Source organism: Cardiocondyla obscurior, linkage group LG25, assembly GCF_019399895.1.
Source record: "Cardiocondyla obscurior isolate alpha-2009 linkage group LG25, Cobs3.1, whole genome shotgun sequence".
NCBI lineage: Eukaryota > Metazoa > Arthropoda > Insecta > Hymenoptera > Formicidae > Cardiocondyla > Cardiocondyla obscurior.
This window is the reverse complement of record NC_091888.1, coordinates 2,167,623-2,185,387: the sequence shown is the minus strand read 5'-3', so window position 1 is coordinate 2,185,387 and position 17,765 is coordinate 2,167,623. Positions and strand designations below refer to the sequence as shown.

Genomic DNA, 17,765 nt, shown 5'->3' with positions numbered 1-17,765 from the left:
GGAACAATAATGAGAACAAGCAAAATGCGAATAAGAATTAAAAAAAATGCTCGAGCATCTTTAATTTTGAATTGAGAAAGACGCAACGAATATACAGGGTGTCCCAGTTGATATAAAAAAGTTCTTAGCTGTAGGTTGGGCTTCGAAAAATAAGTAGAAAAGTCCTATACGGTTTTGTAAGTTAGGCGTAAATAACCGAGAAAATAACATGTAAAGATTTGACGCCCCCCGTGCGAGTAAGAACGCGCCGCTGAAAGCTACCGAGACGCTGGAAGTACGGCCCATCCCACGCGACTTTACAAAAATCATAGATTGGGCGGTTCGGTTCTTAGGCGAGTCGGAGGACGGTGCGCGGGTAAGGGAAGCGACGACGCATGGTGAGGGAAGAGGTTTGGGTTTTGTAGGGTTTGTTTTGTAGGGTTTATTTTCTATTCGTGTTCGCGATTATTTACTTGATTTAATGTCTTTATTATTATAACTTTAATAGATAAGCAACCTGATGAATAAAGTATTATTTTTTAATTGTTTTGACTATGGAAATTCTATTATTGCGGTATGAAAACGCTATCGTTTCCACACCACCTCGCGAGGTAGATAGCTTGGCGCGTTTTTTTTAGTGGTGTCCCCAATAGGCCTAATCCACTGTTAAAAATTAGTGCATTAGCTGCTCAAAATGGTTGCCCTGTTGTTGAATGCATAATCGTGCTCTTTGAATAATTTGACGAGTAGCGCGATGTGCTACGTTCCGGTATTTATCGCGTACCTCTTCTACATTACGATCGCGCACATTTTCCACTCGATTTTTTATGTATCCCCACACAAAATAATCGAGGACGTTAAGATTTGGAGATCTTGCTGGCCACGAAATTGGACCATTTCGGCCTATCCACCGATCCGGAAAGTGTCGATCCAAGACCATTCGCGCGCGACGTGAATAATGCGGTGGTGCTCCGTCGTGCTGGAAAATCATCGTTTGCCGCATTTGTAGAGGAAGCTCCTCTAACAAAATTGGAAGATGATTTTCCAAAAATTGCGCGTATCTTTCCCCATCGAGGCGCGGAGGCAAAAAGTACGGACCAATCTGCAAATTAATAATACAAATATTTAAAATTTGGTTTTTTATTATAATTTTTATGTAAGAAAAATACTTACTACTCTATTGCCAATTATTCCTGCCCAGACGTTTAACTTCCATCTAAATTGGAAGGCACACTGACGAACGGCGTGTGGATTTTGATGTTGCCACATAATGAAATTTTTAGAATTAAAAATTCCATTTGGAGTAAAAATTGCCTCGTCGCTCCATAAAATATTGTCAGGAAACGTCTCATCTTGACGACATTGAGCTAAAAAGACTGTCAACATACATTATTAATTATTATTAATTGAGAAATTAAATTAATTATAAGTATCAGTTATAACAAAGTATACATACATATGTACACGTTAGACAAATGTATGTATACGCGTTCTCAACGTATTTAGAGTCAAGCAGGTCGACTAAATGTTGTCGCGTCGATTGTGTACGTACATAACGTTTACATCGACCTGCTTGTCTAACAAGATTAAATGTTTTTTTCAAATTAAATGAAAACGATCAAATTGCTTGCAAGATTCACGATTCTGATAATAAAACAACGAATTAGATTTAACAAAAGAGTTTGCGCGTCGATCGTTTTATTCGCTTTTTCATGTATTTTGTCAAAACAATGAGTTTTAAGAAATGAAAAAATATAAATACCTTGACAAAAGATTGCGCGTTGCATCTGGTCCCGTGGGAGAAGATGTTGCACCCGTTGGTAGTGAAACGGATGCAATCCATCCTCTCGTATCACGCGGTGCACTAATTGTCTTGATACACCCACATTTTCAGCCACGCGCCGCACACTATTCGTCGGATCATTTTCGAACTCGTTTAGAATTGCTTCCTCACGATTAATGTTCCGACGAACACCGCGATCAAATTGCACTAACTGTTGTCTCTGCACACTGACAAAACCCGTATTTCGCGCACGCCGAACGCATCTTAAAATTGTCCCAACTGTTGGATGGGCTCGGTTGGGAAATTTTTCGCGATAAATACGGGCTGCTTCTAACGCGTTTTCGTGAGCCATCCCGTAACAGATTAACATATCTGTGTACTCACTAGCTGTATACCGCATTTTTCAATATAAAATTGAAAGCACTTAATGTCTCGCAACACGTTCGTACAAAGAAGCACTCGACTGTTAAAAGAAACAACAATTTAAAGTTATAAATATTGCTTGTGCTGCTTTTGTAACAAGGCGCCTAATATTATAACTAATAATTTTAATACCGGTCGGTAAATACATTCAACTTTTGCGTGTTAATTCTTATTAACAAAAATTTATTTCGTTTTCTTGTATAATTTTTGTTTAATTTTTTTTTTTTTTGAATAAATTTGACCACTCGCAAAAGTTGAATGTATTTACCGACCGGTATTAAAATTATTAGTTATAATATTAGGCCCCTTGTTACAAAAGCAGCACAAGCAATATTTATAACTTTAAATTGTTGTTTCTTTTAACAGTCGAGTGCTTCTTTGTACAAACGTGTTGCGAGACATTAAGTGCTTTCAATTTTATATTGAAAAATGCGGTATACAGCTAGTGAGTACACAGATTTGTTAATCTGTTACGGGATGGCTCACGAAAACGCGTTAGAAGCAGCCCGTATTTATCGCGAAAGATTTCCCAACCGAGCCCATCCAACGGTTGGGACAATTTTAAGATGCGTTCGGCGTGCGCGAAATACGGGTTTTGTCAGTGTGCAGAGACAACAGTTAGTGCAATTTGATCGCGGTGTTCGTCGGAACATTAATCGTGAGGAAGCAATTCTAAACGAGTTCGAAAATGATCCGACGAATAGTGTGCGGCGCGTGGCTGAAAATGTGGGTGTATCAAGACAATTAGTGCACCGCGTGATACGAGAGGATGGATTGCATCCGTTTCACTACCAACGGGTGCAACATCTTCTCCCACGGGACCAGATGCAACGCGCAATCTTTTGTCAAGGTATTTATATTTTTTCATTTCTTAAAACTCATTGTTTTGACAAAATACATGAAAAAGCGAATAAAACGATCGACGCGCAAACTCTTTTGTTAAATCTAATTCGTTGTTTTATTATCAGAATCGTGAATCTTGCAAGCAATTTGATCGTTTTCATTTAATTTGAAAAAACATTTAATCTTGTTAGACAAGCAGGTCGATGTAAACGTTATGTACGTACACAATCGACGCGACAACATTTAGTCGACCTGCTTGACTCTAAATACGTTGAGAACGCGTATACATACATTTGTCTAACGTGTACATATGTATGTATACTTTGTTATAACTGATACTTATAATTAATTTAATTTCTCAATTAATAATAATTAATAATGTATGTTGACAGTCTTTTTAGCTCAATGTCGTCAAGATGAGACGTTTCCTGACAATATTTTATGGAGCGACGAGGCAATTTTTACTCCAAATGGAATTTTTAATTCTAAAAATTTCATTATGTGGCAACATCAAAATCCACACGCCGTTCGTCAGTGTGCCTTCCAATTTAGATGGAAGTTAAACGTCTGGGCAGGAATAATTGGCAATAGAGTAGTAAGTATTTTTCTTACATAAAAATTATAATAAAAAACCAAATTTTAAATATTTGTATTATTAATTTGCAGATTGGTCCGTACTTTTTGCCTCCGCGCCTCGATGGGGAAAGATACGCGCAATTTTTGGAAAATCATCTTCCAATTTTGTTAGAGGAGCTTCCTCTACAAATGCGGCAAACGATGATTTTCCAGCACGACGGAGCACCACCGCATTATTCACGTCGCGCGCGAATGGTCTTGGATCGACACTTTCCGGATCGGTGGATAGGCCGAAATGGTCCAATTTCGTGGCCAGCAAGATCTCCAAATCTTAACGTCCTCGATTATTTTGTGTGGGGATACATAAAAAATCGAGTGGAAAATGTGCGCGATCGTAATGTAGAAGAGGTACGCGAAAACATCATAGCGGCCTTCAATACAATTACGCCGAACGTAGCACATCGCGCTACTCGTCAAATTATTCAAAGAGCACGATTATGCATTCAACAACAGGGCAACCATTTTGAGCAGCTAATGCACTAATTTTTAACAGTGGATTAGGCCTATTGGGGACACCACTAAAAAAACGCGCCAAGCTATCTACCTCGCGAGGTGGTGTGGAAACGATAGCGTTTTCATACCGCAATAATAGAATTTCCATAGTCAAAACAATTAAAAAATAATACTTTATTCATCAGGTTGCTTATCTATTAAAGTTATAATAATAAAGACATTAAATCAAGTAAATAATCGCGAACACGAATAGAAAATAAACCCTACAATTTCCTTCGCGCATTGCTCGATGCTTGAATAGATAATATACATTAACGCGATAATAGCGTAAGCTGTGATTTCGGACGGCCAAACCTCTTCCCTCACCATGCGTCGTCGCTTCCCTTACCCGCGCACCGTCCTCCGACTCGCCTAAGAACCGAACCGCCCAATCTATGATTTTTGTAAAGTCGCGTGGGATGGGCCGTACTTTCAGCGTCTCGGTAGCTTTCAGCGGCGCGTTCTTACTCGCACGGGGGGCGTCAAATCTTTACATGTTATTTTCTCGGTTATTTACGCCTAACTTACAAAACCGTATAGGACTTTTCTACTTATTTTTCGAAGCCCAACCTACAGCTAAGAACTTTTTTATATCAACTGGGACACCCTGTATAATTATATAGACATATTGAGTGCATGCACACTTCCTCAAAAAGTGGACGTTGTCTACTTAGTTGACGTCCACTTTCTCAGAGGGCGCATCAGGACAGTTGCGTTTATCGACGCCGGTGGCCGCTCTCAGGCTTCTCTCTGGTAATACTCTACCTTTCTCTCTCACACTGAACTTGGTCACGGATTCAATTTGACATTCCCCCTTCAGTAATATATGCTCCACGGAGTGGTATAAGGAGACTAAACTCTATAGACGCTTCACCGAAAAGGTGGGACGACTTTTCGTTGAACTAAAGCGAAAATTGGCCAAAAGGAACACTAGCGCTCCTTGCGGGAAAATTCAGTACTATAGCGTCTGTGTGAGTCGCGCGTTGTGTGTGACGCTCCGTGCAACTTACACATGATCTCAGAAGTAACCATGCAGCGTTGTGCATCATTGCTCCACAAATTTACCTATATATTAAATTAAACAATTGGCATTAAGAATTTGACAGTTAATTACGCTTCGTCGTGTTATCACTGAAATAGAAACAGGGGCCATGAAATAGAAAAGAAGACCAAAAGGATAAATTAAATTAAATGCATTTGGAACATTAATTAATTCACATTAACTGTTTGCAGTTTATGTAAGTATTTATTATATAGTATTTGTTGATTTATATACTACTTCGTGGTTCGGCCAAAAGTCGTCCCACCTTTCATATACAGAGCTTACCCAGTGAACATGCATGTCTAAAAGATGTCTTAAGGCTCGTCTACAATGGCAGTAAGGGTAAGGTGTAAGGCTGTAAGGTTGTAGTGACTATAGTAGTATTAAAACAGCGCTATCTACAATGGCTTCTAATAAACGTAAGGTAGGCCAATCAGAAAAAAGAAAGTATATTTTGAAATTTTTGAATGTGAAGTGATGTAAAGGTCACGTAGTTTGCGTTTAATATGTATATCAAAATGGATTATAGAAAATTAGGATTATTAACTCTTTTTATATTGTTGAAAGCACAAAGTATTTTTCTACTTGTAGCTTCTCAGGCACAAAAAATAAAGAGAATAAGACGTTGGTGGGTCAGGCCGATTAATAGACGCAAAAGACAGGGATTCTTGTGCAATATATTTAATGAAATGTTATTGACAGATCATGAAGAATTTTTCTCTTACGTTCGGCTTTGGCCGGAACAATTTAATCATCTACTGCAATTAATAACTCCGTATTTAAGGAAACACAGCATACAAAAATCTTTGTCAGTCAAAGCACGGCTAACCATAACATTGTCGTAAGTAACTTTAAATTATTGATAATATTATTTTATTTCATATTTTATTTAATTGCTTCTTTTCTTCTGTTCAGGTACCTTGCCCAAGGTGATACTGCGCACGATAAACATTTGGAATTTCGTATTGGAAAATCAACAGTATACAAAATTATACCAGAAGTATGTAACGCTATATGGCTTGCTCTTTAACCTATTGTTTTGCCCAAATTGAACGCTGAAGACTGGAAAAGAATAAGCGAAGACTTTTTTGTAAAATGGCAATTTCCAAATTGCATAGGGGCACTTGACGGTCGCCATATAGAAATACAAGCACCGCCATGCTCAGGATCTGAATTCTATAACTATAAAGGATATTTCAGTATTGTTCTCATAGCAATGTGTGATGCCAATCATAAGTTTACGTGGGTAGATATTGGTCAATTTGGTAAGTGTACTTTTTATTAAGCAATTAATGTCATCATTGAAAAATAAATATAATTTTTTTGCAGGTTTAATAAGTGATGGTGGCATATGGAGTCAAACAGATTTAGCAGCTGATTTAGAAACTAATAGAGCAAACCTACCAGAACCTACGCCTTTACCAAAAAGAGATGTTCCATTTCCTTATATTGCTGTGGCTGATGAAGCTTTTCCTCTAAAACCTTACTTAATGCGACCTTTCCCAAGAAGAGCAGACAAGATGACAAATAAGCAGTTAGTGTTCAACTATCGATTAGCACGGGCAAGATTGTGTATAGAAAATACTTTTGGTATTTTTTGTTCTCGATGGAGAATCTTACAGAGAAGGATGTCTTGCTCAGTAAAAACTGCAGAAATAATCTGTAAAGCACTTGTGTGTTTACACAATTTTGCTATGAGTGCTAATAACAGCGAAAACCAATATTGTCAGCCTGATTGGTGTGATGTAGAAGACGAACAAGGCAGAATAATCGAAGGCCAATGGCGTACTGTAGGAGCTGGACAATTTTTTAAACAAATATCGAGAGTAGGAGCTAACAGAGCTGGAGCTTTTTCCATAGGATTGAGAAATTATCTCTCAGATTACTTTATGTCTCCTATCGGCAATGCTCAAGCACCTTGGCAACTTCAAAGAGCGTTAAAGGGAGGCAACATTAACCTACCTGCTTAATTATTTTTAAATGTATTCAATTATTATTCAAATTATAAAAATTATTGTAAGAAAATTCAAATATATGTTAACATTTATGTATATTGTTGCATGTATAAATCTTGTAAAAGACAAATATTTTAATAATCTTTTTTATTATCAGAATTATTAGAACAATAATATATAAAGATATTAAAATACTGTTTTATAAAAAATCTATGTAGAACGCATTTTTAGGAACATAGTGTATGAAAATAAAGACGCACTTAAAATAAATTGTACTATCGTAGCATTAAAACAAATTACTTTTAATTTAACTAAAAACTAATTGTACTTTAATTTTGATTGGTTTTACCATGAGTCAGCGAACAAAAGATATTTCACATATATAAATTTTTAAACATAAAAATACTTTAAATATGCATACTTCTAAAATATCAAAGTCAACAGTCAGTAGTTCTTAATTCTCTCAGTCTTTGGAAATAACGTAAACAAACGTAAAAACAAACTTAATCTTCTTAAAAAAAAACTTATGCAATATATTGCTTAATAGAAAATATGTTTCTTTGCACAAACAGGTTCTTTTTTTTTAAATATTATATATCTGTATTCCTAACTTTCTTATGTAATATGATTTTTTACTAATTGCATTATAGCAATTAAACAATCCAATTGATTATATTCAGGTACTTTTTGCAAGGCAAAACCTATTGAACTCAACATAGCTTTTATGTCCGAAGAAAATAAAGATACAGATTCTGTAACTTGAGATGTAACAGGAATAGGTTTTGACGTAGCTAATAGTGCGTCTACTACTTTATGTGCTAGCACATTTAAACTTTTCGACTGATCGAGTAGTGTTTTATTAAAAAAATCAACATTTTGTTTTTTGCACTTAGCGAATGAATCAGGTTCTGGAACACATTTTTGGAAAGTATTTGATGTTGTTTTCTGCACTTGCTTTGCACTTGACATTGTCTTTCCACTATCCTTATCCTTCAAATATGATAAGCTATTTTCAGGTTGAGATAATAGTTTAGGTGGTTCAGGTTGAGACAAATTAAATGTTTCCATTACATTTGAATACTCATTAACATCACCTAAAAAACCAAAAGTGAAAGAAAAGAAATAAAAACCTGTCTTTTATTTTATATAAAGAATAAAATAAAAAATAGAAGTTGAGAATTCAGATACTAACAATCAGATAGAATAAGTGATTTATTACACACGTACGGTATAAGTAAAGAGGAACTTGAGGAAGTTGAGGGACAGTTTCTCTTATTATTAGTATCACTACATAATACACCAGCTTCAGGTATTGACAGTTTTCTTTTGTAGTTAGATGATGTACTGAAACAAAAGAATTAAAAAAATAACAGTGTACATCTCAACACTATTTAACACAAAATGAAAATAATTAGCACTCACTTTCGATGTTTTATTGTGTCAGCTAAAAACATTAAATCGTTATAAAGATCCCATTGAGGTGTATATATCTGATGGCTAGCTCCAGCACCTGATCAACCTTGAGACTGGATTACTTTTTTCCTTTCTTTCACAAACCGCTGTCGCAATTGAGCAAATCTATGTTTAACCTCAACACCTATGCATATAAGATTTATGGTAAATTAATTATCTTATTAATCATATATATATATATATATATATATATATATATATATATATATATATATATATATAGGGTGTCCCAGTTGATGGTTCTTAGTTAGGTTGGGCTTCCGAAAATAAGTAGAAAAGTCCTATACGGTTTTGTAAGTTAAATAACCGAGAAAATAACATTTAAAGATTTGACGCCCCCGTGCGAAGAACGCGCCGCTGAAAGCTACCGAGATGTTAGTGGACCTAGAGGTGTGGCTTATCTTACTCTATTCACAAAGAAATGAGTAATCTATGAATCTCTGTAAATAGAGTGGTGGTGTGGCCCATCCCACTCTATTTACAAAGATTCATAGGTTACTCATTTCTTTGTGAATACAGTAAGATAAGCCACACCTCTAGGTCCACTAACGTCTCGGTAGCTTCAAACGGCGCGTTTTTGCTCGCACGCGGGGCGTCAAATCTTTAAATGTTATTTTCTCGGTTATTAACGCCTAACTTACAAAACCGTATAGGACTTTTCTACTTATTTTCGGAAGCCCAACCTACAACTAAGAACTTTTTTACATCAACTGGGACACCCTGTATATATATATAAACTCATATTTATTTAATAATGACTACTGTTACGTCAGAGGTAGGAAATTTTAAATGGGTTCATTCACCGTTACTCGGATGCTTAGGAAAAAGGCACAAGAGTAGGTAAAGAGGAGGAAATGGCTTGGAGAGCGACGTAACAGCCGATCCTTGCGTGGCGCGTATTTAAAGGGCCACGCGTAAACGCACTAGGAATGGGTTCGAGTCGGTTGAGTGCGTAATATTTGTTCTTTTTAGGGAAAGAAATTTAATTCTTATTCCCTGGGATAGAACCAGAGGTGGTTTTCGCAACACGGGTACCAGGGTAAAAAATAAATAACTGATTCAGAAATTCAAATGATGAAATGCGTAAAATTTTAATCTTAATCAGAATACAAATTTTGAATAGAAAAATAGATTTAATGAATTTAAAGAGATTATGAGGTAAAAAGAAAGAGGAAGAGGGCTTAATAAAAGATATAATTTAAACATTTTAAATATATATATATATATAAAAATAAAGAATGAAAGAAAATGAATTATGAATTAAATAATTAAAAAAAAACTAACAATAATAATAGCGATTGATGATCATTATTCTAAATTAATTTCTATAATTTCGGTTATCCGGGCCGTCGACCTCGGGAACACCCTGTCGATCAACCTGATCGGAGCCAGGAAGGGATATTCTACTCCTGGATAGTAAATGAGGATATTATGGTCAGGAGTCGCCCTCCTGGCTTCCCTCCTGATCTCCTCGGGATCGAAGGAATCAGGGCCTATTGTATAGGCCCTCTCGGGGACGGGATCCGTCCACGGAGTGCAGGTGCTCCGGAGGAGTTCGAGGAGAGGATCTACGACCTCACTCTGTTCCTCTTGCTCCTCCACGAACTCTACGCTCGGGACGGGGGAAGGGGAACGTTCCGGGCTGTCAGGCTCATGCCAAGAGACGGTCTCATCTTCAGCAAAAGAGTCGACCTCCTCGGGTTCCCCAGGGTAAGGAGTCGGTGAGCGGACGGGAGAAGAGCATGCCTGAGGAGCAACTCCAGGAGAAGGTCCGGACGAGTTCAAAGAAACGTCCGGAGTATAGGAGGGAGTAGTGGGGCGGAACAGCTCCGGCTTAGGTTGAGGGGGCGAGGTCGATCTCGGACGCGACGGCGATGGTGTTCGCCTCGGAGTTTTCTCTTCCGTTTCTAAATCCTTGTGGCTAATTGGCGAGTTGGGAGGCACGGTAGGCAATGGAGACTATGAACGCTCAGTTCTGAGTTTCGGAGGTTCCGGTTTGACCTCCCTTGGTGCTGCCGCGAATAAGAACTGGACAAAGAAGCTTTGAACCAGTTCTCGCAACTCGCGTATTTTTCGATTTCTTCGGGCGCGACTTTTCTTGATGAATCGAAGATTTCTTGATTCCACTAAAAGGTATCAATTTGAGTTTAATTTTAATAAAATGATTAAAGCGGGAAATATGTCAGGGCAACACGCCGCATTCCTCCTTCCAGATCTCTCAATAGATCGCTTCGAAAATTCTCCCGGTTGCTCTGTCCGGATAGGCCATCACTCGAGCTAAGGTTTAGATAGTCACCATTTACTGGCAGCATATCGTAACCTCTGACAGGAGGAACCCCATTAACCGAACCGAATCAATGGAGAATCCAAAGGATACCAGAGAGATACCTACTTCGGAAAGCGCAAACGGCACCCTGGCAAAACCCACGTCATTCATTTTTCAAGAATAAGAATTTAAGAACTTTAGAATTTTAGTGGAATCATTTAAAAAGGGGAAGAGAGTAATGAGGTTTAATGAAATAATGAGACTTACTTTTCGATGTCTTCGGTTGCTTCTTGGACGAGTCCCTTGCAACTTCTTTATTAAGCTCGGTTCGGCACAAGTCACACACAGTATCAATGATATAAACGAGGTGAAATTCAGAGACTGAATGAGAGCGAGTCCCGCAGGAACACGCGGTTTAATAACCTCGGAAAAGGGGTGGGCTAGCGCCGGATTTCCATTTTTGGAAAAGTCAGTGCTCTGATTTGGCGGCCATGTCCCTCCACTTTTCCTTTTTCTTAATTATTGGTCCTTCGATCTTATCCCTTCTCTGATTTTCTTAAGCTCTAGTTTTCGTCCTTAGCTTTTTTAATTAGTGGTGTGGAGTTCCCGATATCTATTGGCTTGAGAGAAAAACTTGGTTGTACGAAACTCCGCCCGCATGGCTTCCCCTTCCAACCTTCCAGAATATTGTCATTAATAGTCGGGGAAAAATTCTTAAGGACCCCTTTTCGTTATCACCGGGTCGCGTTTGTTTATGGGATCCGGTCGCGTGTCATATTCTTATGACTGTGGAGCTTTCACCCTCTTTATTTACGTTTCGTAATCGCGGTCTCAAGTGCTTCACTTATCGCCAGATATTTGATATCGATTCCAAATTGTTTTAGGTTCCTTCTAATATTCTTTAAAGAGTCTTCTGTTTATATTTCCCGTTGGTATCTATGCTGTGATTGTTCTAAGTTTCATTTAAGCATCCGGCGATAAGAGTTTCAGAGTGTAAATTATTTCCTCTGAAAGCTTGGAAGTTCTCTCTCGTCACCAAATAGTCACGGTTTACTCCTTTTATCTAATTTATTGAACGCGTGTCGGAAAAAAGGAGATGTGGAGTCCGAGGACGTAACACTACATTTCTGTTGATTTCATACACGTAACGTAATTTACAATTACCTGTCTTTTTCTTAGATAAATTTTCACCAATAGTGGTCTAAGCTAACCTTTTCACGTGAGTGTTACTGTAAAGTTTTTTATTTTGTTATATAAAAAACGATTCGCTCTAACTATCGAAATTATTTTTTTGTCTAACTCTTCGGTTTCTGAAATATCATCCAGAAGGTTGCCGTCTTCGTCTTCTTCGTAAAACATTTTTCGTTTATACGTTATACATACAATAATGAAGGATAACCATGGGTACAAAACAATTAACATTCGCGCGATTTCCATCGTGTTTTTGATTGGTCGATTGTAAAGCTGTAAAGGCTCTTCTACAATGGCAGTAACAAACGGTCGTAAAGTCGTAAGTTTTAAGAAAGTAACCAATTGTATCAAAATTCTAAAAGAATGATGTAATATAATTGGTTATTTTCTTAAAACTTACGACTTTACGTCTGTTTGTTACTGCCATTGTAGACGAGCCTTAAGACGTAAGAAATAAAAATAATTCATTTTGCTTACAACCTATGCTACACCGGAAATAAACCCTTTGCAACCGCGTTTACAACCTTACAGTCTTATTCTTACAGCCATTGTAGACGAGCCTTTACATATCTTCTCAGCTTTAACAAATTCTTTTACCATTTCCACCTTCTTTCTTTACAATAAACTTTTTTTCTTATTTATCTTAATTCTACTTTCCAGTCTTCTATGTCACAGTCTTCTTCACCTGAAAATAATTTTCACTCTACTAAGTATTACATATGTTATTGTTTGTATTTTAACTAAAAATTTTTACACAGTAGTCATTAATTTAACAATATGCAAAAAAAATATATAAACTAATTTCAAGTATATTTTTATTTTTTACAGAAGAATGCCGTAAATTAATTACCAATATGAATAGAAAAATGGACATAATTATTAATATGCTGAGCAATGGTAGGGCAAACCAGAACGTGCTCAATATGAATAACGATTATTCATTACTGCCAGAATTTCCATTAAAAAATATAAAAGAACTGAATGATTTCCAACATCAATTGCAGAGAAATGTGCAAATTCGAAAACAATTTGTAAGTATTCAGATGTATATATTTTATTTTTACTTACAGAAAAATAAAATATCCATAATAGGAGGAACTTCGTATGCTAATAAAGTACAAAACATTTTTAAATATATATTGACAGACACGTTGTGTCTTCGTTTGTCGTGGACAGGATTGAAAGGAACCACAGCAATAAAAGATACAGCTATTGCGACAATCGTTACAGGTATGAACGTCATTTTATTAAACATATGTTATAATATTTAAATTTTAAATTGTTAAATTGTTTCAGATTATGTAACATGTGTAGAACAATGCACACTTGATGACGTGCGCAAAATAATTCAAGAATGGTTACGACACGCAGGAGACCGAGTAAAATATCAGCAAAACAAATCATAAACAAAACGTAATTTCCGTGGAGCCAGGATGGTCAGCACTGGGGTTCCAATAGCTCGCATGTGCGTGAGGATCCTACGGCGTTGTTCAACCTCGGTCCTCACGAAAAACTGTAATTAAACATTTAAAACAAAAGGAGACATGAGGAGAGAGAGAGAGAGAGAGAGAGAGAGAGAGAGAGAGAGGAGAACAGAAAATCACATTTATTTTGTGCCCTGGGACGACTTTTCTTAAGTACATGCAAGAGAAGAAGACAAAAAGACTAAAAGAAGACAAAAGAAAACAAAAAAAATATCGGAAAATAAAGATAAAAACTTGAAAAAAAAGAAAGAGCAGGCGGAATGAACAAGGAGCAAACGGAGCGAGAAAGAAGCAGGAGACACAGGAAAGGACACGGAGAAGGAGAAAAGGAATTTGAATAAGAAGGTAAGAGCAAACGGGGCCAGAATGGATATAAAATATATTTGTATATATAATATGTATGAGTATATGGATGTATTTTTTAAATTATAAAATATATTTTACATTAAATTTATGTTTTAAGATATTTTTTATTACAATAAAATAAATAAAAGAAATAAGACGTCCTAAATTATATATAAATAAGTCGTCTTAAAGACGTCATAAATATGTCTAAAAGACAAAAATAAGACGTCTTTAAGGGTGGCGGTGCAGTTGCCCACAGTTCTATTGCCCACGTAGCGATTGGCCACGTATCAATAGGACACAGTGCGATTGGCCACAGCTCAATTGGACACAGATCAATTGGACACGGTTCTATTGCCCACGTAGCGATTGGCCACGTATCAAATGGACACAGTGCGATTGGACACGAAAAGTTGCCCACCGTTCAAATGACCACAGATCAGTTGCCCACCGTTCAAAAGCTCACAGATCAGTGGCCCACCGTTCAATGGCCCACAGATCAGTGGCCCACCGTTCAAAAGCCCACAGATCAGTGGCCCACCGTTCAATGGCCCACAGATCAGTGGCCCACCGTTCAAAAGCTCACAGATTAGTGGCCCACCGTTCAAATGCGACTTTTACATCATATACAGGGTGAATCAGAAAATGGAAGTGCCACTTACCATATAAGACTGGTTACCGCAAAATATTAATTTAATATTATTATTTATTTGTGGACGCGTTGTTTATGGATATTACTTTGTGCGAGGCAGTCAGCGGCAGGATAGAATAAAAATAGTAATTAGGAAGTAGGTATTATGCATAGTGTACAGCATAGAAAATTAATCTTATTTAACAATAATTTATTACGTTGAATTTTATAATGTACTGTTTGTTACAGGTATAAAAATAGATTTAACGAATTTTAAAAGTCGTTGCGATATAAAAAAATAACTGTATACATATATTTTGATATTTTTAATAATCGGGAAAAAATTAACTTACTAACTACACATTCATAACCGATAAGAAAAACAAAAGAAATCGTTACGACAAAAGTATTCACACGCAGCCGATACACATTAGAGTTCGAGTTACATCACGTTCTACGCTTGTAAATAAAATAATAGTATCTAAAGCTATAACGTATCACACTGTATCTAAGTCCATTTTGCAATCTATAAGTATTACAACTGCATGCTCGAATACTAAAAAATAAAACAAGTTACATCAGAATCTCTGCTACATTACAACGGTTTGGTAAAGCGCACTTTGGCATAATCGGATAAAAATATGTTTTACAACTACACAGTCATAAGCGACGAAAAGATACAAAAGCAACCGTGTTCGAGTTACATCACGTTTTACGCTTGTAAATAAAATAACAGTATCTAAAGCTATAACGTATCACAGTGTACTTCAGTCCGTTTTGTAACTTATATGTATCAGAACTTTGTTCAAAAATAACAAATTATTGCTCGATAAATCTTATTGCATAAATCTCTGTTGCATGAACGAATGAAATAATCTCGACAAATCATAATTGCAAAGCAAAACTTTTTGATCGGTAATTAAACGACAAAAGCAAATAGCACAATTTTCAATATAAAAATTAAACGACAAAAGCAACTAAACAAAGGTGGTACGACATTAGCGACCAACACGCGTCTGTATCTTTGGTTAGGAAACACGTGGAGGTAAGATCGCGCGGGAAAAACACAATGCAGAGGCACAACCAATAGTGGAGAAGTTCGTTTCGACCAATAGTATTTTTTACTTTTATTGCGTGTACCGTGCATTGCGTATCAAGCTTAATGCACATTTCCCGCGCGATCTCACCGCCACGTGTTTTCTAATTAAAAATACGGACATGTGTTGATCGCTTATGTTGTACTACTCGTAAATTCTGCTTTTGTCATATGTCGTAAATGCTGCTTGTGTCGTAGTTATTGCTTGCTGTGAATACTACGTTATCCTTGTTGTATTCCCAGTGTCGTTTAAAAATTGCTCGTTATATTAAGGACTCAAGAAATATCACGAGGCAGTACAAACGGTACGATGTCGTTTTATGGAAAAGAGCAAGGTAATAACTTTTGTACAAAGAATTTTGTAGTTGAGTCTAAAATTAAATTACAATTTTAGTATTGAAATACGGCGCACCGAAGTGCCGAGCCTTTGCTGAAGGAAGATGTCACATTTGGAATTGCAAACGAAAAATGTAGACTGGAATGTAACGAAAACTCTAAGTCCATCAGAAGCAAAATCTTCTTCAGACATATGCACGGTATGCCTTACTAACGAGCGCACACATGCTTTCGTGCCTTGTGGACATCTTGCCTGTTGCGTTACATGTATCAAACGTTTGGAAGCTAAGCGTTGTCCCATATGCAACGACCCGTATGAAACCTACATAAGGATTAGAAAACCATAAGACATTACAGCATATTTATGTAAAAATATGTTTAGATTTAAGAGATAAAATCTTTAGGCGTGTTACTTCGTGCGGAAAAGATACAACATAACTTTATACTGATGTTTGTTATTTTTGAACAAAGTTCTGATACATATAAGTTACAAAACAGACTGAAATACACTGTGATACGTTATAGCTTTAGATACTGTTATTTTATTTACAAGCGTAGAACGTGATGTAACTCGAACACGGTTGCTTTTGTATCTTTTCGTCGCTTATGACTGTGTAGTTGTAAAACATATTTTTATCCGATTATGCCAAAGTGCGCTTTACCAAACCGTTGTAATGTAGCAGAGATTCTGATGTAACTTGTTTTATTTTTTAGTATTCGAGCATGCAGTTGTAATACTTATAGATTGCAAAATGGACTTAGATACAGTGTGATACGTTATAGCTTTAGATACTGTTATTTTATTTACAAGCGTAGAACGTGATGTAACTCGAACACGGTTGCTTTTGTATCTTTTCGTCGCTTATGACTGTGTAGTTGTAAAACATATTTTTATCCGATTATGCCAAAGTGCGCTTTACCAAACCGTTGTAATGTAGCAGAGATTCTGATGTAACTTGTTTTATTTTTTAGTATTCGAGCATGCAGTTGTAATACTTATAGATTGCAAAATGGACTTAGATACAGTGTGATACGTTATAGCTTTAGATACTGTTATTTTATTTACAAGCGTAGAACGTGATGTAACTCGAACACGGTTGCTTTTGTATCTTTTCGTCGCTTATGACTGTGTAGTTGTAAAACATATTTTTATCCAATTATGCCAAAGTGCGCTTTACCAAACCGTTGTAATGTAGCAGAGATTCTGATGTAACTTGTTTTATTTTTTAGTATTCGAGCATGCAGTTGTAATACTTATAGATTGCAAAATGGACTTAGATACAGTGTGATATGTTATAGCTTTAGATACTATTATTTTATTTACAAGCGTAGAACGTGATGTAACTCGAACTCTAATGTGTATCGGCTGCGTGTGAATACTTTTGTCGTAACGATTTCTTTTGTTTTTCTTATCGGTTATGAATGTGTAGTTAGTAAGTTAATTTTTTTCCCGATTATTAAAAAATATCAAAATATATGTATACAGTTATTTTTTTATATCGCAACGACTTTTAAAATTCGTTAAATCTATTTTTATACCTGTAACAAACAGTACATTATAAAATTCAACGTAATAAATTATTGTTAAATAAGATTAATTTTCTATGCTGTACACTATGCATAATACCTACTTCCTAATTACTATTTTTATTCTATCCTGCCGCTGACTGCCTCGCACAAAGTAATATCCATAAACAACGCGTCCACAAATAAATAATAATATTAAATTAATATTTTGCGGTAACCAGTCTTATATGGTAAGTGGCACTTCCATTTTCTGATTCACCCTG

General features: G+C 36.4%; 3 protein-coding genes and 1 long non-coding RNA gene across 4 annotated transcripts; 3 read left to right on the top strand and 1 right to left on the bottom strand.

The window, feature by feature from the left end:
* Positions 1-652: 652 nt before the first annotated feature.
* Positions 653-2,162, bottom strand: LOC139111710 (uncharacterized). The gene is made up of 3 exons (XM_070672183.1): positions 2,147-2,162; positions 1,153-1,355; positions 653-1,081 (listed from the first exon to the last, which is right to left on the bottom strand). The coding sequence occupies exons 1-3, from the start codon at positions 2,160-2,162 to the stop codon at positions 653-655; spliced, it is 648 nt and encodes a 215-aa protein (XP_070528284.1).
* A 1,060-nt stretch (positions 2,163-3,222) lies between these two features.
* On the top strand, positions 3,223-4,170 carry LOC139111865 (uncharacterized). The gene is made up of 2 exons (XM_070672434.1): positions 3,223-3,623; positions 3,695-4,170. Exons 1-2 carry the CDS (start codon positions 3,411-3,413, stop codon positions 4,145-4,147), a joined length of 666 nt encoding a protein of 221 aa, XP_070528535.1. The 5' UTR covers positions 3,223-3,410; the 3' UTR covers positions 4,148-4,170.
* A 1,546-nt stretch (positions 4,171-5,716) lies between these two features.
* On the top strand, positions 5,717-7,249 carry LOC139111709 (uncharacterized). Its single transcript, XM_070672182.1, has 5 exons — positions 5,717-5,771; positions 5,901-6,039; positions 6,114-6,202; positions 6,260-6,463; positions 6,528-7,249. The coding sequence occupies exons 1-5, from the start codon at positions 5,717-5,719 to the stop codon at positions 7,166-7,168; spliced, it is 1,128 nt and encodes a 375-aa protein (XP_070528283.1). The 3' UTR covers positions 7,169-7,249.
* Positions 7,250-15,877: 8,628 nt separating this feature from the next.
* On the top strand, positions 15,878-17,587 carry LOC139111740 (uncharacterized). Its single transcript, XR_011547260.1, has 2 exons — positions 15,878-15,974; positions 16,034-17,587. It is a non-coding gene; the product is annotated as an uncharacterized lncRNA (long non-coding RNA).
* The last annotated feature ends 178 nt before the right edge of the window (positions 17,588-17,765 follow it).

Excerpts from the sequence above, each read along its gene's own strand:
- LOC139111710 (XM_070672183.1), bottom strand. Across the intron at positions 1,082-1,152 it reads GAATAATTGGCAATAGAGTA|ATTGGTCCGTACTTTTTGCC; the intron begins GTAAGTATTTTT and ends ATTAATTTGCAG.
- LOC139111865 (XM_070672434.1), top strand. The coding sequence starts at position 3,411 with ATGTTGACAGTCTTTTTAGCTCAATGTCGTCAAGATGAGACGTTTCCT. Across the intron at positions 3,624-3,694 it reads GAATAATTGGCAATAGAGTA|ATTGGTCCGTACTTTTTGCC; the intron begins GTAAGTATTTTT and ends ATTAATTTGCAG.
- LOC139111709 (XM_070672182.1), top strand. The coding sequence starts at position 5,717 with ATGGATTATAGAAAATTAGGATTATTAACTCTTTTTATATTGTTGAAA. Across the intron at positions 5,772-5,900 it reads TATATTGTTGAAAGCACAAA|ATCATGAAGAATTTTTCTCT; the intron begins GTATTTTTCTAC and ends TGTTATTGACAG. Across the intron at positions 6,203-6,259 it reads CAAAATTATACCAGAAGTAT|ACTGGAAAAGAATAAGCGAA; the intron begins GTAACGCTATAT and ends TGAACGCTGAAG.